The sequence below is a fragment of the Periophthalmus magnuspinnatus genome, chromosome 14, assembly GCF_009829125.3.
Source record: "Periophthalmus magnuspinnatus isolate fPerMag1 chromosome 14, fPerMag1.2.pri, whole genome shotgun sequence".
NCBI lineage: Eukaryota > Metazoa > Chordata > Actinopteri > Gobiiformes > Gobiidae > Periophthalmus > Periophthalmus magnuspinnatus.
In genome coordinates, this window is record NC_047139.1 from 31,188,844 (window position 1) to 31,208,007 (window position 19,164).

General features: G+C 38.8%; 3 protein-coding genes across 6 annotated transcripts; 2 read left to right on the forward strand and 1 right to left on the reverse strand.

Annotated features, from left to right (window-relative positions):
• Positions 1 to 1,024: 1,024 nt before the first annotated feature.
• supt20 (SPT20 homolog, SAGA complex component) lies at positions 1,025 to 9,733 on the forward strand. Of its 4 annotated transcripts, none has more exons than XM_055226468.1 (24): positions 1,025 to 1,250; positions 1,648 to 1,742; positions 1,929 to 1,964; positions 2,042 to 2,167; positions 2,377 to 2,503; positions 2,620 to 2,723; positions 2,804 to 2,920; positions 3,052 to 3,105; positions 3,179 to 3,318; positions 3,515 to 3,671; positions 3,764 to 3,820; positions 3,902 to 3,979; positions 4,127 to 4,296; positions 4,372 to 4,404; positions 4,483 to 4,597; positions 4,682 to 4,787; positions 5,242 to 5,397; positions 5,552 to 5,861; positions 5,996 to 6,102; positions 6,451 to 6,506; positions 6,814 to 6,924; positions 7,207 to 7,297; positions 8,007 to 8,095; positions 8,915 to 9,733. In XM_055226468.1, the coding sequence occupies exons 2-24, from the start codon at positions 1,740 to 1,742 to the stop codon at positions 9,056 to 9,058; spliced, it is 2,487 nt and encodes an 828-aa protein (XP_055082443.1). In that variant the 5' UTR covers positions 1,025 to 1,250; positions 1,648 to 1,739; the 3' UTR covers positions 9,059 to 9,733. The 4 variants fall into 4 exon arrangements, with proteins under 4 accessions (XP_055082443.1, XP_033834761.1, XP_055082445.1 ...); XM_033978870.2 differs by having other exon boundaries at positions 1,025 to 1,172; XM_055226469.1 differs by having other exon boundaries at positions 1,046 to 1,250; positions 5,999 to 6,102.
• exosc8 (exosome component 8) lies at positions 9,725 to 11,814 on the reverse strand. Its single transcript, XM_033978873.2, has 11 exons — positions 11,766 to 11,814; positions 11,435 to 11,471; positions 11,284 to 11,347; positions 11,132 to 11,205; positions 10,990 to 11,035; positions 10,803 to 10,908; positions 10,682 to 10,727; positions 10,511 to 10,607; positions 10,298 to 10,418; positions 10,115 to 10,221; positions 9,725 to 9,933 (listed from the first exon to the last, which is right to left on the reverse strand). The coding sequence occupies exons 1-11, from the start codon at positions 11,780 to 11,782 to the stop codon at positions 9,815 to 9,817; spliced, it is 834 nt and encodes a 277-aa protein (XP_033834764.1). The 5' UTR covers positions 11,783 to 11,814; the 3' UTR covers positions 9,725 to 9,814.
• Positions 11,815 to 12,208: 394 nt separating this feature from the next.
• On the forward strand, positions 12,209 to 15,939 carry alg5 (ALG5 dolichyl-phosphate beta-glucosyltransferase). Its single transcript, XM_033978872.2, has 10 exons — positions 12,209 to 12,459; positions 12,869 to 13,037; positions 13,241 to 13,287; positions 13,910 to 13,978; positions 14,055 to 14,147; positions 14,219 to 14,332; positions 14,447 to 14,506; positions 14,587 to 14,738; positions 14,861 to 14,946; positions 15,405 to 15,939. Exons 1-10 carry the CDS (start codon positions 12,397 to 12,399, stop codon positions 15,518 to 15,520), a joined length of 969 nt encoding a protein of 322 aa, XP_033834763.1. The 5' UTR covers positions 12,209 to 12,396; the 3' UTR covers positions 15,521 to 15,939.
• The last annotated feature ends 3,225 nt before the right edge of the window (positions 15,940 to 19,164 follow it).

The following is a 19,164-nucleotide window of genomic DNA, read 5'->3' on the forward strand; positions in this document are numbered from 1 at the left end:
TATCATTATGGGGTACTAATATTCACAGTCCAAGTGTTGCTAGATATGAGAAATACTGAAAAACAGCCATTAATAACAAACCGCAAAGACCCCATTTGTGGTTAGACTGGCTTTCTTGTAAGGCCAACTGCACCATTCAATCCAAACCCTCTAAATGCCAATTTCCATATAGCTTTGAAAAATGAGAGTGACCATATGCAAGTCAAGTCATGCTGTGTAGTTTACTTTTGCAGGAGATAGCTATTCCTACCTGAGCCCTGCCCCAGTCCTTTCTGCACCACCATAAAGGCAGTACTTAGGTGGTGAAAGATGTTTTAAACACAGGAGCTTAAACACTTATGTAATGCACTGTGTCATTCCAAAGCGTCACATTCTTTTGTTAGGAATGGGCTTTGTGTTTTCTAGCTTTGCTCATTTGTTCTTGAAGGTTTTGATGTAAGGGTTAAAAGGTAAAGGAGAGGTGAAAATCATACTGAAGATACCTTCATACTGATTTACTGATTTATCATAAAATCTTACACCATACTTTGGGTTATCTTATTATTATAATGTAATATACCATTCAGCCCACAATCACAACTTCCAATAAGTTTACCGCTCATCATAATTGTCTGCAGAGAGCATATATGCCAGTCCCAGACGGAGCGAGGCTACTTTTGTTGTCCTGCTCTTCCCCCTACAGTACAAACGGAGTATTAGAACTAGTGTTTCAGATCTAAAATGTAGGGTATGTAGACTTTGAGCAGCCCACATGTTTTAGGGTGGTAGACCTATAGACTATAGCCTCCATACTGGCAGCAGATCGCTTACTACTAGTAAATATCTGTCTGAATATAAATATAGGCCTTACATATAGCCTACAAAACCACATCATTTAGAGTTTAAAATTGACAGTTATGATTGGCCAGCAAAATATAGTGCATAGGCCTAATAAGTGTCACTTAAAAACTTTTAACGTCACAGTGATAAATGTTAGATAGCAGAAGCCTGTGTAAAAGTAGCAGACGTCGAGGTCCCGCCCACTCCAGGGCAAACCGGAAGTGTAGCTGTTGTTGTCACACTGGAAGAAAATGGCTGCTGCTTCGACTTTTTTTCAATGAAGACACTGATATTTCCATTACATTTCGTTTCCTTGCATCAGAGTTACGGTCGAGCGCTATGCAATCTAGAAGGCAAGTCCATCCTGCTGGTTGAGATTAATGTTGCTCTGTCCGTGGCCATCCTTTGCCTGTAACTTGCAGCTTGCCAAGGTAACGAGCTAGCATGCTAACATTAGCCCTGCTAGCCTCTATGGTCAGGCATCAACGAGCTTGTTGCTATTCAGCCACTCGTCTACTTTGGGTCAAGTCATCAGAGTTACATGACTCTTAAGGCTTAATATTAACGCAAAGACGCCATTTATTAACTTTTCTGATTCATACATTTCACTGCAATGTTGCCAAATAAATTACATTTAACAGTTTGTATCTATTTCTGAGCTGTATGTGTGTTTAACCTGGCCATGTCCCAGACATGTGGAGCATTTGGAGCATCAGTACACTGTAATAACTTGAGCATATTTACTGGGAAAGCACTGCCGGATATGCAGTGTGTGCGTATATGATGTTGCTGTGCTGCTTGTTTCTAATGTCAGGTGTTCTTGTGCAGGGCGTGAATGGTCGCTTTAGGAAGGTGACAGTGTGGGGCTGAAAGGACAGCATCGTCTACCGTCACTCTCCTGAAGTTGGCGGTGGACCACAATGGTAATATATATATATATATATATATATATATATATATATATATATATATATATATATATATATATATATATATATATATATATATATATATATATATATATATATATATATATATAAAAATAAATTTAGATTTGTATTACAGACTTCTTATCAGTAAATAATTTTATGCTGTTTATTTTATTTTAGCAACAAGTTCTGGAATATGCATTGGATCGAGCCGAGGTAGGAGCTTTTGTGTTACACACATCATTCCTTCATGCAGACTTTTTTATTAAATTATGCTATTATTTCTCACCCAGTACATTGTTGAAAGTGCTCGACAAAGGCCAGCCAAAAAAAGAATATCATCTGGTGGGAGGAAGAGTTTATATCAGAAGCTCTATGAGCTGTACATAGAAGAATGTGAGAAAGAGCCAGAGTTGAAGGTTTGTACAATTATGTAATAATTCACTTTTAAATATTATTGTGAGCTATTTATGGCAAGTCATTGACCTTATATTAATCAAGGATGAGTGAATATACTAAAATCCAGTAGTTACATAACCTGTGTGCTCAAATGTAATTTTTTTCATTTATACACTTACTATGCATGGTCTTGGATTTTGTCTAACACATTTCTGTCTGCATAATTAAGAATTTACGAAGAAATGTGAATCTACTGGAGAAGCTTGTGTCTCAGGAATCTGTGTCGTGTTTGGTGGTCAACCTTTATCCTGGGAATGAAGGCTATTCATTAATGCTCAGAGGAAAGAATGGGTCTGGTAAGAGATGTCTTATTTCTGTTATTATTTTCTCTTGTATTTCTTGAATTACTCTATGGTATAAGACAAGTATTGCTCCAACTACACGCTAACTTCTTGGTTCTGATGCTATCTAGACTCAGAAACAATCCGATTGCCATATGAAGAAGGAGAACTGCTGGAGTATTTGGATGCTGAGGAGTTGCCTCCAATTCTGGTGGATCTGTTAGAAAAATCCCAGGTGGTGTAGTTTTAAAGCACCGTGTCATTGCTAACATTTAAAATTATGTACATGCAGTATTTATTTTCTTCTTCTCTCAGGTGAACATCTTCCACTGTGGCTGTGTTATAGTAGAGGTTAGAGACTACAGGCAGTCGGCTAATACCAAAATGCCTAGTTATCAGAGCAGACATATCCTGCTTCGACCAACAATGCAGGTGAGAAACAGCTAAGAAAAACATTTACATGTAATGGTTAACACCGTTTGCCACATTTTCTGCCCTAAAGTTTTGATACTTAAAAACAACACAATGGTACCCACTTCAGTACACCATCTTCTTTTGTGTAGACCCTGATCTGTGATGTTCATGCCATGACCAGTGACCACCACAAGTGGACACAGGTAAAATGTCTCATAACAAGTATAACTCCTCATTTAAATTTTAGATAACTTCATAATGTAACTGATTGTTTAGGATGACAAACTACAACTGGAGAGTCAGTTGATTTTGGCCACAGCTGAGCCCTTGTGTCTGGACCCCTCCATCTCCGTCACTTGCACAGCAAACCGTCTGCTGTACAACAAACAGAAAATGAACACCCGCTCAATGAAACGGTATGAAATACCAATACTCATTGTTTGTGAAATACATACATACATACATATTCAAATAAATGTTTCATAAACCATATTTTATTCAAAGTAACAACAAAACATATGTAGGCATCTTACTGGCCACTTGGGCAGTACTAATATGGGCTGTGCATCTATATGTTGAGACACTGAACTGAGTTTGTTGTGGGTGTTTTAGGTGTTTTAAGAGGCACTCTCGAGCTGCTCTGAACAGGCAGCAAGAGCTCTCCCTTCTCCCTGTCCCTCCACAATTACGGCTCTATGACTACCTCCAGAAGAGGAAAGAGAGGAAACCTGCTCCTGTCATAGACCTTAAGATCTCCAAGGTTGGCAACGTAAGTATTAGTATCAGAATGGCTGCATTAAGATGCATCTAGTGTGTATTTTTATTTTTTGGCTTAACCATCATTCTGGTTTCTTACGTCAGTGTGTCGATATGTGGAAACAAAATAACTGCCAATTAACTGTGCCGAAGGAAATTGATGTAAGTGCTTATAGCCTAACTATATGCATAATTACTACTGGGATGCATAATAAACTAATTGTGTTTGTTTCTGTGTTTTAGGTTGAAAAATATGCAGTGGTTGAGAAATCTTTGCAGCTAGAGGACTCTCAACCCACGACTGTGATCTGGCCTGCTGAGGTGAATATCAGAGCAGCAAGCTTTACTAAAAAAGATCTGTATCTTAGTGAATTAATACTAGGGAAACATTTCAGGACTTGCATGTTATTAAACAGACAATGTAAACCGATGTTCATAACATAGGTTTTGTCTTATTTGTTTATTCAGGAAGTTGTAGATGATTACACATTTGAATGTGAAGTCGGAGGTCAAGCCCAGAAGACCAAGGTGTCCATATTTCAGTCAATGGGAGACCCTCTAGTGTACGGCAAAATCTACTGTGCTAAAGAACCAAAGGCAGAAGAGGACAGCTCTGACCTTAAGCTCATACACCCTCCGTAAGCGCACACATGAAGCAGAATTCAATGTACACATTTCATATATTTAATTGTGTTTAATTGTGCCCCAAACAGATTTCTCATAGGATCAAAGATAGATGCTGATCGGTAGGCTGCCTTAATTGTCTTATCTTTTTTATACAAACTCTTGGAGAGAATCTCAATAAATGTTTTGTGTATTTACAGTTTTCTAAATCAGTACAAAGGTGTTTACGAAAGAGACGTGAAATGTGATGTGAAAATGTCCCATAACGCTGGCAGTGTGGGACAGGGGCCTCCCTCCCCCAATAAAGATAATGAGGTACATTTAGCTTTGGTTTATTTTGGATGCATATGTCACTAGCATTATTACTGTATCCTTTTTGAAAAACTTTTTGTTCTTCAGGGTGATAGTTTTTCTGCTCTGGTCCAGACCTCTCTGTTGGGAAAAGGGGTGAGGCACAAGCCTCCTCCAATTAAAATGCCTTCAGGATCAGGCAGCAGCTCCTCAGGTACATGCACTAGGCCTGTAAATTCAACAAAATTCATTTTTATATAGCCCAAAATCACAGGTCATTGAAACATTGGTAAATAACAGATAGGCAGATCAACCAACATTCACAGGAAACAAGCAAATTAATGACTCTCCCAGAGTACCTCCTGTCCTTAGACTCTCCTCCTTGGTAAGAAAAGAAACAGTGGGGATCCACTGCTGCAGAGGTGTCCAGGACTGACTTGTATCCATTTGCAGATTAAGTTAAAGTCTGTACAGCCATAGTCCATTCAAGACTTGGGAATCTGGGGGAGTCTGATCTAGGATAGGGTAAGGGTCATCCAGCCAGGTGTGGTAAGGGGAGGATTTGTTTGGGGAGGGACTTGTATTTGGACATTCAATACAGTGACTGTTTAGGCAATTCCGTTCTTTTGGGGATTGCTTTACATTAATAGTTATATTTCCACCATTAGGTAATCCATATAATTCTCAAAATACCAGTGGTCTACTTAAGTGTCCTACGCCGCCTCCAGCCAAAAGCCAGTCTCTGAACAGGAAGCACTCCATAGAGTTGGGTCAGGCGGGCCTTTTGTCACCTGCCTCCCTCTCCCCCATGGGCTCAACGCAGAGTAAGTATACATCTATTAGAGAAAAATAATTAATTCATTATGAATTCATCATTATTCATTTATTATGTATGGATTAACTTGTTTGAACTTGGCTGTAAACAATAAATTAAAGATTTCTTACTGCATTTGTGCACCTGCTCTTTCTCTTGTCTAGGATCAGGAACCCCAAAGCCATCCACCCCCACACCCACTAACACGCCCTGTTCTACACCTCACCCCGCGGACGCTCTGACAGCCCCTCTGTCAGTGACCCCTACCCCTTCGGACCCCTCGTTGGTACAGAACCAGTCCCAGCCCGCCCTCCTGCCCTTTGCCCAGCAACAGCTGGCTCTGAGCCAGCCTCTGCCTGTTATGACCATTCCCCTGCCTACTATGGGGACATCCATCACAACAGGGACAACATCATCTCAAGTCATGACCAACGCCGCGGGACTCAACTTCATCAATGTAGTGAGCTCTGTCTGGTGAGACACTTATAAGAACTATCCCTAATAATTAATGTACCACAGGCACAATTGCATACTACTTGTTTTGACAAGAATATTTTTTTTTTGTATGAATTGAAAATGAGTAATAAAATAGTTTTGTCATTTTGCAGCAGCCCTCAGACATTAATGAGCGGCTCCAATCCAATGCTGGGCCCAGGCCTTAACCTGAGTGGACTATTGCCCCCTGCAGGGCTCATGCCGTCTGCAGCACAGTCTGGTAAGGAAATATGTGTCCATTGTGTTTTTTGCCAAACTTTATTTATTAAATTAATCTAGTACTCCCGTACCCAATCTTAGAAAAGGAGCATCACAATAATGTTAAGTATAAATACAGTAAAACTAGAATATGTTCAAGCCTGTCCTGATTAGGCGCTGAATTGAGTTCATTTTAGTCTGGGTGTAGACTAGGTTTGCTCCTGTCCTAGTTGTGATTTAGTCCTGGTCTAGTCCAGGTTATTCCTAGTTTAGTCACAGTTTAGGCCCCCTTTTGATGTAGCGTATGTACAAGTGTGAACACACCCTATATGACAGCCATTATGCACCTAAATTTGTTATCTAATTTTAGGAAGTCCTTTCGGCTTGAACAGCAGTGCTGGTTTGAGACCGTTGAATTTGCTGCAGGTAAGACTGTTTTTAACCCTGTCAATCTGCACAGAGTAATAAAGTGGTGTGCTGCATGAGTTACTTGGTTATAGCTTCTATTTCTGCTGTAATAAACCTTGTGAGAGCAGTAGCAATTGCTTAAAAAGCTAATTTCCTTGTGTGCATTTGTGTAAGTGTAATTTTTTGAGGTGGAAAAAAAGAGTTGGTATCCCTGTGTTGTTTTATTGACTGAAAATTTCCCCTTTCCCCCTTTTGCCCCCGTCTGTGCATCATCTCTCTCCTGTCTCCTTGTTCCTTTGTGCTCTCTCCCTGCTGTTTGTTCCAGATCCCAACTGGTCCTCTCATCTTTAACTCTCTACCCCAGCAGCAATTGCCTCAGTTTTCCCCTCAGCAGAGCCAGTCTGCAACATCCAGTCCCCAACAGCAGGGGGAGACGGTGAGCTTTTACACAGGCATTGCAACGTCTGCTAAAAAAAAAAGCTACTCAAAATTGAGACCACAAAACATAATCTGTACGTTGTTCAGACAATCAGAAGCGTTGTTGTACAAGATTAATGATTAATCAACAGTTTAAGACTATCCCAGACAGTGCGTTCTCTGACATGGTACATTATCAAAAGTAAATGAAGCGCTAAGAGCTAAATGGGTTGGATTGATGAGAATCATGTAGAAACAACTGTCTGAGACTATCCCAAAAAATTGCTGATCTACTTTTCAGGGCGACCAAAGTGGAGATCAAAGTTTAGGAAACCAGCAAACGGCAGTCATCAATCTGGGAGTCGGAAGCTTCATGTCTCCTTCAGCTGCAGGTAGGATGCTCAGAACACACCCCTAAACCCAACTGTCCATATTTATTTTCAACCAATCACCTCTGTAGAAATCATTTATCAGACACATGTAATTAATGTTTGATTTGTTAATTCATTATTATTTACTAATGTTTTTAATGTGGAGCTTTAAGTCTTTCTGTCATCAAAAGTAAATTTTTAGTGTACCTGTTCAAATATTTACTGAATATCACCATGGCAGTCTGTATCAAGCCCTGCTTTGAAAGATGAGACCTAAGGATTTTAACTATGATTGTACTTGTGTTTTTCACATAATCAAGTATTTCACCACAATCAAGAGACACTTAATTTTCCCTCTTTTTCTGCTACTTTATCTTTATTTTTGTCCCTATCTGATCTACCTGCTCTTGCTTCATCTCTCTTTCTACTGCCCTGTTGACTCTTTACTTCGATACATAAAACTTGCTTTGTGCTATAAATTCTTCCAACTCCATGCAAAACCCATACAACTTTTATTCTGTCTTTTGCCTTCCAATTATGTGCTTATGTTATTCCTTGAATCTTAACAAAAAATTCTGTGCTGATGTGCTTTACCTAACCAAAAACATCTTTTGTCAAACCGTACCTACTCCTTTTGGCCTATTTACATTTCCCTCTTTTCACTCTGTCCTCTTTGCCTCCTTTGCCTTCCTCCACGGGGCGCTCCTCTCCCTCCCTCCTCCCTCCTTAGTGCTGTCCCAGTTGGGCTGTGGGCTGGACGGGTCTGGGCCCCCGCTGCCTTCTCCAAGGCTTCAGCAGCAGCACCAGCCACAGATCCAAGTAATACAGCAACTTTAACAACTTTATACACTTACATAGTTAGTCTCATTACATTCATTGTACACATTCATATAAACTGTTTCATACATTTATTACAAACAAATCAGTCAGTTTGGATAAGAAAATGAGATACTACTTACATTTATGGGTTTTCAGAAATATGAAACACAACAACTACTATCCATTGTGTTCATTTGAGTGCACTGCAGTATTTCTTGTCTCCCAATTTGTACTATATGTTGTTGATACTCTTCACACCATTCACTTCATCTTGTGTTGTTTGTTGTAAATGTTTTCTGACAAATATGGCAGTCCACTGGAGCTTGCGACACTTCCCATGGCATTAACTAACAGTATGTCCAAGTGGCACAAGGGTATTTGCCATTAAATAATTTTGCTTTACCAGTAAGAGCATATGTTACACTGAAAGCATGAACTGAAATGTTTTTGGCCAGTTGAAGTTGCTGACTTACTCTGAGCAGAGAAGCACGTTTGCTGAGCTGCATGTGTGTTATTGACAAGGCCACAGCGTTACGTGCATTACTGTTTAATGTCTCCAGAAGCCAACGGTGCTGCTCATCGTACCTGCCTCACTCCAACACAACCCAATGTGCCCCATCTGTTCCTCTCCTGTCCTGCTCCTGCCACCATTAACACCCTTTGTTTCTGTTGTGTGTCATACAGAGCTTACTAACACTGCTACAAAAAACTATTAGCTCAGTGCTAGTCTGCCAGTCTGCAGCTAGATGAGTCTGTGTTTGCTCTTAATCATTTACACAAATACTGATGTATTTCTCACTCTTTTCTGCACTTGAACAGTTGCAATTCTTGCACCAAATGCAGCAGCAGCAAATGGCTTTGGGGGCAGCAGCTCCTCCGGGGGGAGCGCCACGTCAACATACCGCCAGTCAACCAAGAAGTAAGAGGAAGAGAAGCACGCCACAGCCCCTGCCCAAGACATGACAGGCCCACATCCTGCATCTAACGGACACATGATCCATACCGTGCTCTTGTCTGCCCCACTGTGGAAACAGCAGGCAAAAACACTGATTTGTTGATTTGTTTGTCTTTTATAGCTGACAAATGTGATTTGTAATGGTTGTAAATGGTTTTGGAGAACCGGTTTTTAGAATGGGAAGCACTATGCTGGAGGAACCCTAGTAATATTTTTGAAAAGAAGAGGGTTCTTGTAGGCAGCAAGCTTCCACAATAATGTATTATCCTTCAGAAGACTTCTCTGGAGGTGTGTGGAGTGAGAGGATCTGATGCACAGCCCTCTGCTCGGTCGACCCTGGTAGAAACTGCCCTTTAAGCACGGATCCCAGCTGAGTGTATGACACCAAATCCTCCACTGAACTGTTACAAGTGAAAATGCAAATCAAACTTCGGAGTAGTGCCTGGGGCAGCCCTCTACCTCTCAGTGTGTTGGAAGTCTTTCCTGTTGGGAAACCCGGCTCAACAAAGGACTGAGATCAACATGCAAGATGGTGTTCACTGCTTTTGTACAGCACATTTTGAAAAAGGCATTTTCTTTTACATAGATCAGGAGCCATGAGTAATTCTTATGAGACATCAGCTGAGCGTGTGTGAGGCATTTCTGGACACTGAGAAATAATTTTTTAAGCAGTCTTTGTCAGCAGTTTTATTGTTATTAAAAAGAATATATATTGACAGTGGAAAATACAGCTTTTAGATAAAATGTGTTTTGTCTGAGACTCTTCATTGTGGCATCTTCACACTCTGTAGGACTTTGTCAATAAGCTTCTGTATTTCTCTCTGTCGAACCACTGCACGGGTTATGCACTCCTGCAACTTCTCTCCAGATAACGATGAACCGCCTGAACCAAAGGAAACTACATTAATTATATTACAGTTTGTGCAAAGTTAAACTCCCATATACCCTGCACTGAGTGCATCTTTTAAAGCGGGAAGAAAAATTGCCAAATGTTGATATACAATAATTTTGTACAACATTTAATACAAAATTCACAACACAAATTAACAGCACACTACTTTCACCTGGTTTGTGCACTGAGCAGAGCCGCTCATGTTCATCTGTCACTACAGTGAGCTGTGCTGTCAACAGGCTTTCTTCTTCTGCAGTTGGATCTACAATCATTATAGATCTGTTTGTAGTGTGGGAAGAGCTCACAATTAGACTCATCAGTATAATGACACAAGACTTGCAGAAACTAAACTTACTTGTCAAACACCCCAAAAGATGAGCTCACTGGATGTCGGTGAATCTGCAGGTCATGTTTTTTCTCTAGACTGACTTCAGGCAAACAAGTGTCAGTGCTTATGGTGACATCTGGTAGTTGTGCTGTGACATGCAGAGAGATGGTATTGGTATAAGTATTAGTTAAGACTTTAGGAATAAAAAAATAAAAAATGAGACTGCGGAATAGCACATACTATTCTTTAAAGCTGCCAAGAGTGCAATTATGCAGGCGTCCAGGACATTTCCGTCATAGTTGAGACACATCAAGTCACAATAGAGCACCCAGCACAGCTACAGTAACATTGAATTTCATTACTATTTTAATAATGTATCTTTAATTCTTAGAGACAATGATGTTGCAGTACCTTTCCCCTTTCAATGCACAATTCCTCTGTATTTATAATTTCAGAACTGTGAAACATTGGGGGTTTATCAGAACAAGAATATTCATATATAATGAGATTTTAATGTGCTTTTATACTTAACCTTTCTATTACATCTGCAATAAACTGGCTGGCAGCCTGAGCTTGCTCTCCTGGAGGGCCCGGACGAAATCGAGAGGAGCATAATGGAGGGAGGTCCACATTTGGTACTAAATAATACAGAAGATGTCATTTTTGTAAGAAGATTTGTAAGTTATTACATTGTACCCATAGAGTAATGTTCAACTTACCCATGTAACCTTTACCTGGCACTTCAGCTGTGGGGTTTGATAGTTCCTGCCCCCCCCCCCAAAAAAAAAAAAATCAACATAGCCCCATATATTTAGTTTGTATGTATCACTACACACAAAATGTATAACTATTATTCTGTACCGCTTTAATGCCACATATGACAGTGGTGTTCCCAAGTTTCACCAAAGCAGATCCATCCGCAGTGGATATAGACCCTGGGCAAAAAATTGACCCAAGTGAACAAAAAGAGCATAGTATTTCCTAATTGTGGATATGCCAGTTTAGGGTCTTACCGATGTTCAATGTGGTAACTCGGAACTCGGAGAGGTCACGTCCATCAGACCGACACTGTTCTTTCTGTTATAAAAAGAAAGGTTAAATATTATTTTCCACCCAAAAATAATTTTGGTGTAATGGATGGATGCATGGATAATGGTTTCTCACCAAAAAGCTCCTGTGATATTCCAGTGGTTCTGCAGTTCTACAAACACAAATAAAGGTAAAACTGTCACATTGGCTCTTATTCAGTAGATACCATCTAGGGCCTATAGACGATAGAAGATTTTTATAGATTTTTATTTATTTATTTTTTATTAGTGATCTATCTGAAGACAGAAGCTTGCACACTGAGCGAGGGCTTTACAGTGCCGTGTTTACTACAGATATGTCACATCTCAATTGTTCACAAATACAATATGACAATGATGTTTACACACACTGTTTACAAAGATCAAATGTACAAAAAGATTATAAAAATAAAAATGTGACATCTTACTTGAATCCAGCCGCCATGATGTTTTGGTTGAACACGTGAACGCGCGCTTCACTACGGAAGCTGAAAAGCACAATTTGTAAACTCAATGCAAAATTAAAATTATGCAAATCGCTGGTTCTTGAATTTATTTATTTTCTTTATCATTTATCTTTGATAAGGTCATATTCTTTCTTTTTTTATTGTCCCAGTTATTTGTGCTGTAAGTAATTATGTTTTGCACTTTATTAACTTTATTAACACTTTATTTCTCCTTGGCAAAAATAATGTCCCCAGTCAATAAATTATGACTTCTTTCAAACATAAATAATCATAGGAAAATGTTTACCTGAACTATCAAACTAACAGATAAACCTCCTGTCCTTTAGAAGGCAGTGTGCGCCTCTGTCTTCGCCTCTACGTCACACTGATGATGTGTCTACAAACTGCACTTCCGCGTCTCTGCTGTGTTCTCAAGTGACTGGAGTTCAGTGAGCCTTTCTCTAATGAAAGTGCAAGGATTTTCATCTTCATGACTTAAATTCTGGACAGATCTATGTTGTTTTTATCTCTGGACTTGAACATATTGACCACGGAGCCTGGTTTGGTGCCACTTTGACCTGTGCTGTCAGTGGCTGTTGGGGTTTTGTGGAAAATGGACTATCTTTGTGAAATTGTGCAAGGCCTTGTTGCACTGGCTGTTCTTGCCTTAATTGTGGTAAGTGCAAAATGTACCTTAATGTTGTATTAATATTATTATTATTAGTAGTAGTAGTAGTAGTAGTAGTAGTAGTAGTAGTAGTAGTAGTAGTAGTAGTAGTAGTAGTAGTAGTAGTAGTAGGGGTTTATTCTATGCCCTGCTAGAGAGGCTACTGAGATTGGCAGTTGGATTTTGAATTAATTTAGTATCGTTGGTTTTCTTTTTTACATTGTTTACCTACATACATTTGACCTGTTTTTTTTAAATACAGTTTTAACTATAACAATGCTGCATTCATTTGAGATAGAAATAAAAGAAACTAAAAACTAGCAATTCATGTATGTGCCTATTTAGTTTACTGTGCAGTTTGTCTCATAAACAATAGATTGCATCTGCTCTTTAGTCTTTTCTTTCATTATATTTTTAGGTGTTACTGGTCGCCCACATAACTGCTGGGAAAGTGAACATGACACGCCACGAGAAGGAGAAATATTTCCTCAGTGCCACAGGGGAGAAACAAATCTTTCCAAGTCTCCAGGATCCCTTCTCCGTTGAACTGTCTGTAGTTGTACCAGCTTACAATGAGGAGCTGAGATGTAAGTATTAATAGGAGTGTTGTGTTTGCACTGATTTAAACTATGCTAACATTATCAACATTCTGTATTTGCATAGTAGTGAAACTTTCCTCTGTGAACTGTTGTTTTTCTGCTTTGTGATTCAGGTCATTCAGGTTTTCTTTCATGTTCTTCTTTCTTGTTTTGAGAGACTATGAGATGTGTTTTTCCTGTGTCTGTTTTAGTGCCTCTGATGATGGAAGAAGCTATGGATTACCTGGAGGAAAGACAGGTGGCTTCTTATTCTGGCACAAAAGCTAGATTATTATTTATGATGTTCCATTGTGCTCTTGTTAAGCAACAGCACACATATTATAAAACTTTTCTTTGGAAATTTTGTAAGACAGAAACATTGAGTAATCACAACTAACTGATTATTGTAATAATCGTCAGTAAATGTACTATTCAAATAATCATTATCTAGCCAGTAAAATGACACTGGAAGCATGTGCATTCAGTGTTTTTGATGAAAAGCTATTTTGTTTGTCAGTATGCTTCATCAGTATGGCGTCAAGTGTCATCAGTTTTTGTCTGAAGCAAAATCGTAAATGTCATAGGTATGGGTCATTTCCAATATGAATATTCGCCACCATTTTTTCTCGTTTTAATGTTTTTATTTATTTTTAGTCATCTTCTACTGGAACTCTCACAAATATTTTAAATATTTAAGCAAACAGATGGTAATAATTGGAATGTATATGGTCTATTGGTCTATAGGATACAGTGACATTCCTATTCATCGTCAGTGTTGTTATTGGTCTACGGTGCAAAATGATGGGGAATAGCTGCAAATATTGTTCTTTGTATTGCCAGTAGATGGCACCAGCTCACTTAATTTTTTTGTGTTGTCCCAGAAAAAGACTCCTTCTTTTACCTATGAGGTCATTGTTATTGATGATGGCAGCAAAGACAAAACCACACAGGTATGATTTTAAGCTAATACATTCATTTGTTTCATTTGATGATTGTCTTATTGAAAGTTGTACGTTGTTGTTGCAGGTTGCAATGCAGTACACAAGGAAGTATGGTGCAGACAAAGTGCGAGTGTTGACACTGGTGAAGAACAGGGGCAAAGGAGGAGCAGTGCGAATGGTAGGTCCCACAGCTACAGACTTATGCATGTTTTATTGCTGACTGTAACTTAACTGTGTATCTGCCTAAAGGGAACTCTGAGCTCCAGAGGCAGACTCATTCTGATGGCAGATGCTGATGGAGCCACAAAGTTCTGTGACATTGAAAAAGTGGAAACTGCACTGAATGAGATTAACTCAAAACCAGTGAGTTATAAAATTAATCTTATTTTGCTCTAATCTACAATTCCATAAATATAATTGTAAATGTACATATTAATATACATGATATGTAAATTTTATTCTGTTGTCATTGTCAAGGAGAATATGGCCATATCCTGTGGTTCTCGGGCTCACCTGGAGAAAGAATCTGTAGCTCAGGTAAGTCTTTTAGGTTTTAATGTGTCTGGTATTGAATCTCCTAAACATTAATGCATCTGCTTGTATTGTTGTCCCCTTAGCGCTCTCTGTTTCGAACATTTTTGATGTTGGGCTTTCACTTCCTGGTGTGGTTCTTTTGTGTGAGAGGCATCAAGGACACACAGTGTGGATTCAAGCTTTTCACTCGAGAAGCTGCAGTCAAGACTTTCTCCTGTCTTCATGTTGAGCGATGGTAGGTTGCTTTTTAAAAGAAAATGTATCAAATGTTGCTAAAAAGCGTTTATAACTAATATTAATACTATAACAATATATTATATAATTATAACTATAAAGACATACATTTTGTTTTTCTAGGGCTTTTGATGTTGAGCTTTTATACATAGCCCAGTGCTTTAAGATTCCCATTGCAGAAGTAGCTGTAAATTGGACTGAAATAGAAGGTAAGCTTGCAATTGAAAAATCTTAGGAATACTTAAAGAAAAAAAAGCCCATGGTTTTATTAAACTGGTTTGTCATGGTGTCACATTAATTGTATTCCAAGTAATTAAAATGTGATTTAACTACTATTGTGGAAACAGAGCTCAGGTGCTCTTATAACTAGAATATTTGCAGTTTGATTCTACCTCTGACTAGTGCATTGCTCGTGTGCCCTTGATCAAGACACTAGTACCACAGACTCTATGTATATGTAAGATATAAACATGGCATACCGTTTGTATCCATTCTGTACCCTGCTGAGGTATTTATGATGTATGTAAGGGTGCTGGTGATAGAGGCTACTGGCTAGTCCATGACTGTCAAGCTTGACTAAAACATTTTAGGTTGCTTGTCTATAATCTGTATGTTTATAATATTGTTGTTAATGTTTCATTATTAAGTGTATTTATCTACTCCCCAGGGTCCAAATTGGTCCCATTTTGGAGTTGGCTGCAGATGGGGCGAGACCTGGTTTTCATTCGGCTTCGCTACCTCACAGGTGCATGGAAACTGAAGGCGGCAGTAAAGACTGATTAGGCATAAACAATTCCACAAACCTGTGAATAATGGGCTCTTATAAATGACCAATAAGCCTTAAGAAGGGAACTAACAACTGTCTTGTCGATGTCAATCAACAAGCAAGACCATATCTTATTTATAACATTGTAATAAGGTGTGCAATCTTACCACAGTTGTGGGATTCCCATGGTGTACAAATGTTTGTTTGTGATGGTCACCGTTACACGCACACATTGCTGCATACAGCACTGACTGAGTTACTTATATTTTTTGCCAGTCAAATTGTTTTGAATGTCTTTGTAATGAAATGTGAAGGATGATTAAACTGGATCAGGACCCTGGCAGGGTGAGCAGATGTTATTGTTGCTGTATGGGGAATGTAGATGAGGGCTGTGGTAAAATGGATGAATGAAACATCATTAAAAGTTCAAATATAATGTCTTTGTTGGTATCTAAAGCGACAGTAAATATAAGTCATATCATATGATCATATTATACAACATATTTTTAAATGTCCACATTGCCAGGACTTGTCTTAGTTTTTTAAAACTATTTTTACTTGTTTATTTCTTAAGATAAAACTGGTTCTGGCTCCTCAGAGTCCTAGTATTAATCTAATCTTGCAATTACTGTAGGACGTTTGGACTGAATGATGCCATCTCATCTCATTGTTCCAGTGAAGAGTGTTTAGCACACTTTAGTTTAAATCTAATGTGGACATTGTCTTGCGTGTTTGTGGTTGACTGTGCGCTTGTGTAAGTCTGAGGTCAGATGATGCGGATGTCTCTCGGGCCCCAGAGCACTGCGGGGCGCATCCTGTTTGTGTTCGCTGTGCCTGTCTGCGCGTGGACACATAATCACTGCGCAGAAACGTGGGATGAGTTTGCTGTAAATAGAATTGAATTTCGCCCTGTCTCCGTGAGGTCAGTGCCACTGTACTTTAGTATGAAGCTGTACTCTAGTATGAAGCTGTACTCTAGTATGCAGCTGTACTCCGGTATAATGCAGCTGTACTCCGGTATAATGTTGTTGTACTCTGGTATAATGCTGCTGTACTCCAGTATAATGCAGCTGTACTCCGGTATAATGTTGTTGTACTCTGGTATAATGCTGCTGTACTCTAGTATAATGCAGCTGTACTCTGGTATAATGCAGCTGTACTCCGGTATAATGCAGCTGTACTCTGGTATAATGCAGCTGTACTCTAGTATAATGCAGCTGTACTCTGGTATAATGCAGCTGTACTCCGGTATAATGTTGTTGTACTCTGGTATAATGCTGCTGTACTCTAGTATAATGCAGCTGTACTCTGGTATAATGCTGTTGTACTCTGGTATAATGCAGCTATACTCTGGTATAATGCTGCTGTACTCTAGTATAATGCAGCTGTACTCTGGTATAATGCAGCTGTACTCCGGTATAATGTTGTTGTACTCTGGTATAATGCTGCTGTACTCTAGTATAATGCAGCTGTACTCTAGTATAATGCTGTTGTACTCCAGTATAATGCTGCTTTACTCTAGTAACTGTCTGTATATGTATATATTGTATGTAAGGTGACCTTGAGTGCCCAGAAAGGCGCCCTATAAATAAAATGTATTATTATTATTATTATTATTATTATTATTATTATTATTGTTATTATTATTATTATTGTTATTATTAGTATAATGCAGCTGTACTCCGGTATAATGCAGCTGTACTCTAGTATACTTCTACTGTATTCTAGTATAATGCAGCTGTACTTTAGTATAAGTCTACTGTATTCTAGTATAATACTACTGCACTCTACTGTATTCTAGTATAATACTACTGTACTCCAGTATAATGCTGCTGTACTTTAGTATAATGCTGTTGTACTCTAGTCTAATGCTGCTGTACTCTAGTAAAATGCTGTTGTACTCGAGTGTAATGCTCTTGTACTCTAGTAAAATGCTGTTGTACTCTAGTATAATGCTGCTGTACTCTAGTATAATGCTGTTGTACTCCAGTATAATGCTGCTTTACTCTAGTAACTGTCTGTATATGTATATATTGTATGTAAGGTGACCTTGAGTGCCCAGAAAGGCGCCCTATAAATAAAATGTATTATTATTATTATTATTATTATTATTATTATTATTATTATTATTATTATTATATTATTGTTATTATTAGTATAATGCAGCTGTACTCCGGTATAATGCAGCTGTACTCTAGTATACTTCTACTGTATTCTAGTATAATGCAGCTGTACTTTAGTATAAGTCTACTGTATTCTAGTATAATACTACTGCACTCTACTGTATTCTAGTATAATACTACTGTACTCCAGTATAATGCTGCTGTACTTTAGTATAATGCTGTTGTACTCTAGTCTAATGCTGCTGTACTATAGTAAAATGCTGTTGTACTCGAGTGTAATGCTCTTGTACTCTAGTAAAATGCTGTTGTACTCGAGTGTAATGCTCTTGTACTCTAGTAAAATGCTGTTGTACTCTAGTATAATGCTGCTGTACTCTAGTATAATGCTGTTGTACTCTAGTCTAATGCTGCTGTACTCTAGTAAAATGCTGTTGTACTCGAGTGTAATGCTCTTGTACTCTAGTAAAATGCTGTTGTACTCTAGTATAATGCTGCTGTACTCTAGTATAATGCTGTTGTACTCTAGTCTAATGCTGCTGTACTCTAGTAAAATGCTGTTGTACTCGAGTGTAATGCTCTTGTACTCTAGTAAAATGCTGTTGTACTCTAGTCTAATGCTGCTGTACTCTAGTATAATGCTGTTGTACTCGAGTGTAATGCTGTTGTACTCGAGTATAATGCTGTTGTACTCGAGTATAATGCAGCTGTACTCTAGTATAATGCTGTTGTACTCGAGTATAATACTGCTGTACTCGAGTATAATGCTGTTGTACTCGAGTATAATGCTGTTGTACTCGAGTATAATGCTGCTGTACTCTAGTATAATGCTGTTGTACTCTAGTCTAATGCAGCTGTACTCTAGTATAATGCTGTTGTACTCGAGTATAATACTGCTGTACTCGAGTATAATGCTGTTGTACTCGAGTATAATGCTGTTCTACTCGAGTATAATGCTGCTGTACTCTAGTAAAATGCTGTTGTACTCGAGTATAATGCTGCTGTACTCTAGTATAATGCTGCTGTACTCTAGTATAATGCTGTTGTACTCGAGTATAATGCTGCTGTACTCGAGTATAATGCTGTTGTACTCGAGTATAATGCTGTTGTACTCCGGTATAATGCTGCTGTACTCTAGTATAATGCTGTTGTACTCTAGTATAATGCTGTTGTACTCTAGTATAATGCTGCTGTACTCTAGTATAATGCTGTTGTACTCTAGCCTAATGCTGCTGTACTCTAGTATAATGCTGTTCTACTCGAGTATAATGCTGCTGTACTCGAGTATAATGCTGTTGTACTCGAGTATAATGCTGTTGTACTCGAGTATAATGCTGTTGTACTCTAGTACACAGGTAACATGGAAAAGGCAGCGCAGCATTTGACAGACCAACACATTGTGCTGTACTAAACATAGGCTCAGACGTTAACACAGTATGAGATTTAACCCGTGGGTCTTGGACTTGACTCGGCTCATGTGTGGATGACCCATGGGGCTAAGGCCCAGAGGCCTGCGCGCTCTTGAGGACAGTACCCGGAGC

Coding starts and splice junctions, on each gene's coding strand:
- alg5 (XM_033978872.2), top strand. CDS start 12,397: ATGGACTATCTTTGTGAAATTGTGCAAGGCCTTGTTGCACTGGCTGTT. Junction 14,333..14,446: donor ATGAGATTAACTCAAAACCA/GTGAGTTATAAA, acceptor GTCATTGTCAAG/GAGAATATGGCCATATCCTG. Junction 14,739..14,860: donor TGTCTTCATGTTGAGCGATG/GTAGGTTGCTTT, acceptor TTGTTTTTCTAG/GGCTTTTGATGTTGAGCTTT.
- exosc8 (XM_033978873.2), bottom strand. Junction 11,348..11,434: donor AATATCACAGGAGCTTTTTG/GTGAGAAACCAT, acceptor TTTTTATAACAG/AAAGAACAGTGTCGGTCTGA. Junction 10,909..10,989: donor GCCAGGTAAAGGTTACATGG/GTAAGTTGAACA, acceptor TGTATTATTTAG/TACCAAATGTGGACCTCCCT.
- supt20 (XM_055226468.1), top strand. Junction 2,504..2,619: donor CAGAGGAAAGAATGGGTCTG/GTAAGAGATGTC, acceptor GATGCTATCTAG/ACTCAGAAACAATCCGATTG. Junction 3,980..4,126: donor CTGTGATCTGGCCTGCTGAG/GTGAATATCAGA, acceptor TTGTTTATTCAG/GAAGTTGTAGATGATTACAC.